General features: G+C 52.4%; 2 protein-coding genes across 2 annotated transcripts; one reads left to right on the top strand and one right to left on the bottom strand.

Moving 5' to 3' along the window:
* Positions 1 to 1,506: 1,506 nt before the first annotated feature.
* Positions 1,507 to 4,605, bottom strand: dhrs13b.2 (dehydrogenase/reductase (SDR family) member 13b.2). The gene is made up of 8 exons (XM_067246531.1): positions 4,466 to 4,605; positions 4,007 to 4,192; positions 3,499 to 3,762; positions 3,001 to 3,330; positions 2,401 to 2,730; positions 1,943 to 2,032; positions 1,835 to 1,854; positions 1,507 to 1,750 (listed from the first exon to the last, which is right to left on the bottom strand). The coding sequence occupies exons 1-8, from the start codon at positions 4,509 to 4,511 to the stop codon at positions 1,739 to 1,741; spliced, it is 1,278 nt and encodes a 425-aa protein (XP_067102632.1). The 5' UTR covers positions 4,512 to 4,605; the 3' UTR covers positions 1,507 to 1,738.
* A 465-nt stretch (positions 4,606 to 5,070) lies between these two features.
* Positions 5,071 to 8,679, top strand: gemin4 (gem (nuclear organelle) associated protein 4). Its single transcript, XM_067246932.1, has 2 exons — positions 5,071 to 5,195; positions 5,366 to 8,679. The coding sequence occupies exons 1-2, from the start codon at positions 5,135 to 5,137 to the stop codon at positions 8,650 to 8,652; spliced, it is 3,348 nt and encodes a 1,115-aa protein (XP_067103033.1). The 5' UTR covers positions 5,071 to 5,134; the 3' UTR covers positions 8,653 to 8,679.
* Positions 8,680 to 8,711: the final 32 nt, after the last annotated feature.

Below are 8,711 nucleotides of genomic sequence, written 5' to 3'. Positions count from 1 at the left end.
TGCATTTAACCACTTGTATGCCCTCACACAGACAGACATACACCCGCATGGACGCACACTCACTGCCTCTCCTTCATCACTCAACTGCTGCTGCTCCAACAGGCCCGCACCGCTTTCTGACATCAACGTTTCCATGGGAACCCAGCAGCCAAACATTAAATTTATGATGTCATCGACACTTCAAAGAAAATTTAATTTACAGCATATGTAGCCAAGAATGAGCAAGAGATAAAGGGAGAGGAAAAGAAGGAGAGTTTGATAGAAAGATAGAGCGAAAAATGGGGGCATGAGAGTCAAGCTTTTTATTTATTATTACAATTCTTAGGTGCATGTAGACACGCCCACTAACAGTGTTAGCAGAGGTGAACTTTGCGTAGGGTTTTACACCACTGTGCCCCTGACTAATCAAACCCCCAATGCAGGAGGGGAAAGGGGGGAGGGGGAAAGCACATTCCCTAAACCTCAGCCAACCTTCCTGAGATCACTGGCTCCGCATAATTACAGCCCGACTGCCTCCCCCTCTCCCCTGCCCCCCACCACGCCTGTCTCCCTCCCTCCTGTCTCCCCCCTCTGTTCCCACACTCTCACAGCTTAGTCATATTTCCTGCTGTCTCTTTTCTCTCTCTCTTTCTCTCTCTCACACACACATACTCATGCACGTGTAGACCCTCCAAGATATGCTCAGACACAGGAAATGATGTCAGAAAGACAATGGAACAGTAAAGAGGCTCATGGTGGGGGGGGGGGGGGGTTGCTATGTCAACACCAGACACACTCATCGGAGCTTCCAGGATGTCTCTTGACGTGGTTATAAGAAACTTTGCCAGCAAAGTGTCTGTGAAAGATTGTGAAACATAGAAAGGTAAACACTCTCACAGTCAGTTATAAACGTGCAGCTTCACACAAGCTGAGGCCTCAGAGTTGATGGATTACCAAGAAAGTCTGCAGCAATGATGTCATTTTTGCTTCTCATGCCAAAATTCTGCTCTGTCAGATCCATCAGACACACACACGCATGCACACACACACACCATAATCTACTCTGTGAGGTATCCAAACCTCCCGACCCTCTTAGCCCCCCCGAATCTCTGACAAGTAGGCCTTGGTTCAGCATGACCTCATCCACTCAAGTCCAGTTCATACACAGTGGGGTACAGGGGTTCCACACGCATGTACATACACAAGCATGCACGGCCCACAGTCACGCACACACCAAACACAGACCACTGACTGACTGAGTACCTGAGAACCGTGTCTGGATCACTTCACCCGCTGTGTTGAGGCCAAATGGGGGAGGGTGTGTGAGCCATGTGCTCCTGTCTGTCTGAACTGACGAGCAGTTAGTCAAAACTAGAAGTCAGTTAACCACCAACTGGTGGTTCAGCTCTGGACCACTGGTTTGTCTCTGTCACTTTGCCATAGTGTAAAAGTACTGAAAAACAGCTATACTGCACGTCATTCACCCCACTGTATCTGTACTAATTATTAAAAAACATGCAGACAAAGTTTTGAATTAAAAATTATTTTTATGTTCACAGATCTGGACTTGTTAGTCGTGTTTTCCCCTTAACATTCAATATCAGCCTCTGGGGATATGGGGCTTGCAAGGAGGAAGGCGGTTCGGGGGCGGGGGTCAGTAGAAGGAAGGTGAGGTGGGGGGTTAGAGGAGGAGGAGTCCAAATAAGCGAGAGAAAAGCTTCTCCATGGTGCTCCTCCAGTCCAGCTCTGGCATGTTTTCTCAGTAGGGTTTCTACACACAGACATAAACACACACATTGAAAAGCACAGAAAGTCAGATACAGGTGTGTCAGAGCCCTGTCATTCCGTGTCTTACCTTCGTGTGTTTCTCTTTAGCTGGAACAGAAACAGATTAGACTCCAGTTAGAAACCACATCGAACCAGAGGAGCAGGAGTGCAGTGAGGCAGAGTGACAGTGACTCACATAGCTGCAGGTGGGGTAACAGCACACACAGCAGCGCCACCGCTAGCAGGATGAAACACAGGCACAGCACCGGCCACCAGCTGCTTGGCTCTGTAACAACAACAACTTACCATCACATACACAACAAAAACAACAGCAAACTACCATCACATACACAACAGTATGTAAGCACCAGCTAACCACACGACACCAACTAATGACACATCATCCAACGACACTGAACCATCAGCAATGGTCTTGTGTCTAAACTGCCATCTTGTGGTCTTAAAAGGGTACTGGTGAAGTTAGTACCTGGAAGTGTAGGTCAGAGTAAGTAGTAAATGGTAATTTCTGCGCAAATGTGTGTGTTTGTGTTTTGGATATATCCGTTTAAATCAAATTAATGTAAAACTATTATTTCAGCATGTTCATGCGTGTGGGTGTGTGTGCATGCATGCATAAGTGAATCACCAACTCACCGGTAACGGTGAGAGTGAAGCTCTTGCGGACGGGCATGCGCAGTGAGCTGTGAGACACCCTGCAAAAGTATTTGCTGCCTGAGTCCTGGAGGCGGGCCTTAAGCAGGAAGAAGGCGGAGAGGGAGTATGTTCCCTCCTGGTGGTGGCGGTGGCTGGAGTACAGCACATTCTGCAGCTTCTCAGGGATCAGGCCCTGCTCCTGGGACTCCCTCAGCCACTCCATGTCCACATCCAGGGGGTAGTAGCCCGTCGCCTCACACACAGCCTTCACATCCTCACCCTCCACCAGCGAGATGGTGGAGTCCAGGTTCAGGGACACGCGGGGGGGCTCTAGGAGCCAGAGTGCATCTTATATTCACTATGTACTGTTACATTGATCATAGCCTGCATGTTTATATCACAGGACATCTCTAGGACCTCCTGGATGCACTTTAAAACACTTCCCTAAATAAAGGAGACATACATTCCACAACCAAACAGTTGAAATGATGTCCATTCCAATTCCGATAAGATAAAAAAAAGAAATCTCTGTTTCAAAGCATTTGTATACATATATATGTATATATACACTATACATCCCAGTCCAGCCCCCCGCCTCACCCCTGATGGTCAAGGTGATGTCCAGGTTGGCGTGCAGGGGGGCCACAGACACAGAGCACTGATAGGTGCCCTCGCTGGTCACTTTGGTGAGTGGGAGGGAGAGGGAGGCGTCCCCTACCACCAGGTCTTTCATCCCCACCCCACTGCCCTGTGTGAGCCCTGACTGGCTCGCGTAGCTGAACAGGGTGGAACGTTCCCCACGCCGCTGCAGTATCCAGGCTACGCTCAGCTGTGCCCCCCTGTGGTCCACGGAGAACTGGCAGTGCAGCCGGCGCTCAGCACGCAGACCCACATGCACTACTGGAGAGCGGGTCAGCACCATCAGGGCCGCTACACACACACACACGCATACACACACACACGCACACACCCAGATAAAGAGAGGAGGGGGTTAGCGGTAGACCTTCACCTTAAAGGACTATTACAGTAATGGGTGAGGGAGGGAGATAGATGTGTGTGTAGTACTTACAGTGATGTGTGTTTGTGTGTGTGCGGTACCTGCAGTGGTGAGTGTATCTCTGTCTCCTATGGGTGACCAGCGGTCTGTCGAAGAATAGGGGGGCGTGACAGGCGTGTGTCTAAGAAGGCTGATGAGGGTGAAGAGGCCGTCGTTATGGCGAAGGGTGCAGGTGAACCAGAGGTCATTCTTTCGGGCCCCTGGTCCTGCCCACACCTGCGGCACTTCAGGAATGAACCTGCGGAGCTCACACTGCACCTGGTCACTTGACCCTTCCACGTGAACTCGTAGGTCCACCTTAGAACCTGGACAGACCAGGATAAAACTGTTTAGAAGGTGGTAGGATAAAACCAACCAGTGTACAACAGTTTATAATATGGTAGTAGAACCTGGACAGACAAAGGAAGAACCATTTAAAACAACCAAAAACAAAACAGGGTAGAACTGTTTGGAACTGGGTAGAACATGGACACACAAGGTGCAGCAGTTTGGGACAGAACAGAGGGTTGGCCTCAGGAATGACAGGTGTCTGTCAAGTCAGTCAGTTACCTGTTACTAAGAAGGTGATGGCCTGGGGGTTTAAGGGAGGGTCATTAACGTGACCAAACTGCAGGCCAGCATCTCTGTACTGGAAGTGAGTTTCATTCTGGCCATCCTTACTCAAGGCAACGTACTCCTCCACCAACTGACACGGCAACCATAACACCTGCTTGCCAGACCGCCCAACTGTGATCGCTAGTGGGGAGAGAAGTCAAGGAAATGTTACAGTGCAATCCTGGACAACCTAGGTTCTGGAGGTCTGAAGGAACAGGTCTATTCGTCATAGATCATTGGTATTCATGGCATAGTCTAAATAAACATAAGCTATAGCCTAGTTCCTTGACAACAATTTTGAGTAGTCATCTTTAAGGAGTCATAATTATCATCGGAAAGGAAGCGGCCAGCGAATGAGTAAGCTATGTTGAAAGATTGACACCCAGTCTGAAAGAAGATAAATATTTCGCCTACCTGCACAGATAAACAAATAGATTAAACGATTGAAGATTGAACTCATAACGACACATTAGAATATTTTCTTGTCATTCAAGCACCATTTGGAGTAAGCAGCAGATCGCTTTCACTTTCATTTCTCTGAACTTGTATCAACTTCTATCGTAACAGCATTCGAAGGTGCGCATGGCGGTTTGACTGCATCCAGTTAAGAAGTAGCCAATTAAACGACGTTATCTTCCTATCAGAATTTCCGTAAAAAAAACCATTACGAATGACTGAATGAATAGGAGACGGGTTTGATTCCCGGTTTCATGTAAAAACGGTGTTTTTTTATAACTGGTGGATTTGTAGCCTAATAAATAAAGTAGGCTACACCTTAACAAGCACGTTTCCCAGACGGTGACAGTGACACTATTGGATAATAGACACGTGTGACCATCCGTATTTCCTAAAAAATTCTCGTTCACATGGAACAGTTTTATTATTTATTTATTGTGTAGATTTGTCGAGTTTATTTTGAGAACACACTGCCGAACAGTAGGTGGCGGTAATGCATCGCATGAACGTTGGTTGCAATCTGCGAAAGTGAAAGAAGAAGACACGGAACATGAGTGTTGGAGAGTATCCTGTACGTTCATAAAAGTTTAAGATATATTATGTGTTTAGCTTGTTCTAAATCGTACCATGATATTAGCCGGTGACCGAAAAAAAAAAATCATGGATCGAAACCCAACAATGGATCAAGGTAATTTGAATGACAAGCTCGAAGTGGTCCGTGAGATAGTTGCACACTTTCATCAATTGTATGTTCATGAGTAAGACCAGTCAAAGCGAGCTTTCAGCAATAGACGGTCTTTACTGCTCGCTTATAGAATACCTTCTCTTGATTCTCATGTGGTGTGTTTATTTGTGCAGAGTCGTGGCTGAGCTGTGAGAAAACTGCACAGCTACAGGGAGGCTTTCTGCTGGCTAACAAGCTGTGTGAGCCAGCCAGCCTGGGCAGCCTGGAGAAGCAGCACTGGGGAAGGGTGGGCCAGCCCATCCTGCAAGCTGTCAGCGAGGTGTGCAGGCAGGAGCAGAGAAGCAGTCGTCAACAGGAATCCGTACACTGGAAGAAGAGGCTGCTGTGTGTGGTTTGGAGTAAGCTGCTGGCCAGTGAGAGTGGGGAGGATGTGGAGCGAGGCTGGAGAGAGAACCCCTTGTTCCCCATCCAGAGCAGTCTTCCAGAGGTGAACTCTGTGGTGCTTCTGGAGATCACCAAGGCCCTAAAGGCCGCCCCTCTCTACGCCGGCCTGCTGCTGGGCCTGGCCGCTGAACGACAGTCCCTGGAGCTGGAAAGGCTGGTCCAACACGTGACCTGCTGCCCCACCCCAGAGGACGGCTGGCTGCTACTGCAGGTCTGGAGGGAGCTCTGGAGGGCTGGGGGGGAGGGGGCAGAAGATGACCTGAACAGAGTGTTTGCCGAGCAGTGTGCACGCCTTCCCAATCCCCCCTCTGACCTCCCCTCTCAGGCTGCCAAGAGATTCAAGTTAGACCCAGAAAAGGCACCAGCACAATCATCATCAGCCACTAGTGTGCTGGCTATTCTTCTCCAGGCAATGGAGGACATGAGACATTACTTCCTGACCTCTGACCTGTGTTTCTCTGGCTTGTCAATCCTCCTGGACTCTCTGTCCACCTGCTACCTGAGGGAATCTGCACCCCTCCCTGCCCCCATTTGGCTGCAGCACCTGACCAGGGCCGTGGCCCTCAGAGAGATGCAGGATGGATCGGAGAGCTGTGAGCTAGTCCAGGTGGTTCGTGAGGCCCAGACAGACATGCGTGCTGCTTTCTCTCCCTCCCGATTCAAGGAGTGTGGCCTGGGGCTGGGCCGCCTGCTAGGGGCCGTGTCAGAGCTGCTGCTTACATGGGACAGCCTGCTGAAGACGGACAGTAGCAGCCCCAGCCCCTCTGCCCTAAAGCTGCAGGCCAGCCTCATGAGGACCCTGGAGTCCCTGTCACAGTCCGACACCAGGACCCAGGCAGACACACAGGCCTTGAAGGACTTTCAGAAGCAGTTGACGGAAGTGTTGGAGAACCTGTCCCTCCCCAAACCAGAGAGCACCCTGGCAGAGCAGGCCAGGGTGGCACTGGTGATGCTGGAGCATCGTTTGGAGGGTAACGAGGAGCTTGCGGCCATGTTGGCTGCAGAGCTGAGCTGGAGTCCAGGGGAGGAGGAGTGGATCAGCTGTCTGGAGAGGAACAAAATGGCGTTCCAGCAGACGGCGCTGGTCATGAAGCTGGTCTCCACCCTGGTGGCGACCTGCCAGAGGAGCAGTGATGCCGGCCACAGCAGGAGGTTAAAGAACCTCATCCTGGACATCTTCTCCCAGCTGCCCCTGGCTGATAAGAACACAGCGCTGGCTGAGATACTGATCTGTTCCAGCCGGGGGCTCCACGGAGTCCTGCCACCCACCCTGTCCCAGGACTTCCCCCAGGAGCTCAACATGGCCTTCAACTGTCTCACACAGGGGGGTGTGGCCTCAGAGCAGGACAACGTCAGCGCTGCGGTGGTGGCTGTGGCCCGCGTGGCGTTCCAGAACCCTGAAGCCACTCTAGAGCGCTGCTGCCGCATGGCGCTCTGCCACCGTGGAGGCCACACCCTCCTCGCCAATATCCTCTGCCAGCTGCCAGGCCTGAAGGGCGGGGCTAGGGACGGTGGGCGGGGCCTGCTGCTCTGCTGTCTGGAGAAGGCGGTTGGGAGTCGCCTGGCCTCGGCGCAGGAAGAGGAGCAGCTCCTCCACTTCCTGCTTGCGCTGATGACGCCGTGCGTGACCCAGAGCCCCGAGAACGGGCAGAGCTTCCTGTCTCCACAGGAAGTGGTGTGTGCCTTTGTTCTTCCACACCTCTCCTCTTCCTCGTGCGGCCCTATCAGTCTGGAGTTGGGGCTGCGTCTGCTCCTCTCCACCCTCTCTCTGCCTCTCCAGGACACTTCTCCTCATTGGCTACTGGGCTGTTCACCATTCCCCCTTCTCCTCATCCTCTCCCAGCAGCTCAACCTGGCCACGCGATGCTGGGAGGAGCCAGCAGGCATCTCCATGGAGGCCAAGGAGCTGCTGGTCAGTGTGCTGGTTGTTCTGGGGCCAGTGTTGGGCAGGGAGGTGGCCTCTGTCCCAGCCACTTGGTCCAGAGCTCTCTCCTGGCTCTACAACAAGGTTCAAATCCTGGACTGGACTGTGCGCCTCTACCTGAAGCCTGTGTGGGGTGAGCACTTCAAGATGGAGGTTCCGTCCTCCCTGCTGGCTGTGTGTGAGCTGGGGGAGAGGGACTGGGCTGGGCTGGATCTGGCCCAGTACAGCCAGGGCACTGGGCTGCTGGCCTGGCTGGAGTGCTGCGCCCTCTCTGACTCGCTCCAGGACACCATGCTTGCTTGTCTAGATCTAGACCAGAAGCAGCCCCACCACGTCAGCATGTTCAGCAAGGGCATGCTGGTGGGCCTGGTGCAGATGCTTCCCTGGAGCACAGCAGGGGAGTGGAGGAGGCTGTTGCGGGCTCTGAGGGAGCTGCTGGTGTCTGGCCGGCTGCACGTGCCCTACAGTCTGGAGTACGTGGACTTCCTTCCCCTGATGGACTTGCGTCCATTCTCCTGTCAGCTGCGCCTCTCTGTGCTGCTGCTGCGAGTCCTGCAACTTCTCTGTGGATCCAGCTGCTCCGATTGGCTGCCGGCCCGCGGTTGGGCCCACGTGGGCCGCCTGTATGCGTCTGCTATGAGGGAGCTGGTTGAGGAGCTGAGGGTCCTGCTGCCCACCTCCACTCATACAGCTACACCCAAAGTTGCTGCGCCCTCAGATTCCTCTCCTGCAACCTCCCCAAAGGACTTGCCCCCCTCCCCTGTACAGCCCCCTTCCCCATGCCCCGCCCAGAGCCAGCCAGGAGACAGGCCCCAGGAGGTGCTGTTTGTGCTGACGCAGTTGTTCTGCCACGTCCAGCACATCCAGGTGATGATGTCAGAGGCGGCTGAAGGGCCGAGTGAGCCGCTGTTCCTGGTTGCCCTGGAGATCCTGAGCCAGTACGAGGCGGTCTTGGCAGCATTCCCTACCAGCAGCTCACCCTTGGAGAGGGACAACACCCTCCTCTTTCTCTCCACCATCACTGATAACTTGCAGGAGAAGGAAATGAAGAGTGTCCTGCATCAGAAGATCTCCCAGGTCTTGTCCTCCTAGCAGAAGTTTGTTGTTTATTTCTAATTGACCTGTACTTTTGCAAAGTAAAGAAACTTATT

Source organism: Osmerus mordax, chromosome 11 (genome assembly GCF_038355195.1).
Source record: "Osmerus mordax isolate fOsmMor3 chromosome 11, fOsmMor3.pri, whole genome shotgun sequence".
In the NCBI taxonomy this organism is placed as follows: domain Eukaryota; kingdom Metazoa; phylum Chordata; class Actinopteri; order Osmeriformes; family Osmeridae; genus Osmerus; species Osmerus mordax.
The sequence above is the reverse complement of the archived record's forward strand: the minus strand, read 5'-3'. Positions and strand labels throughout refer to the sequence as shown.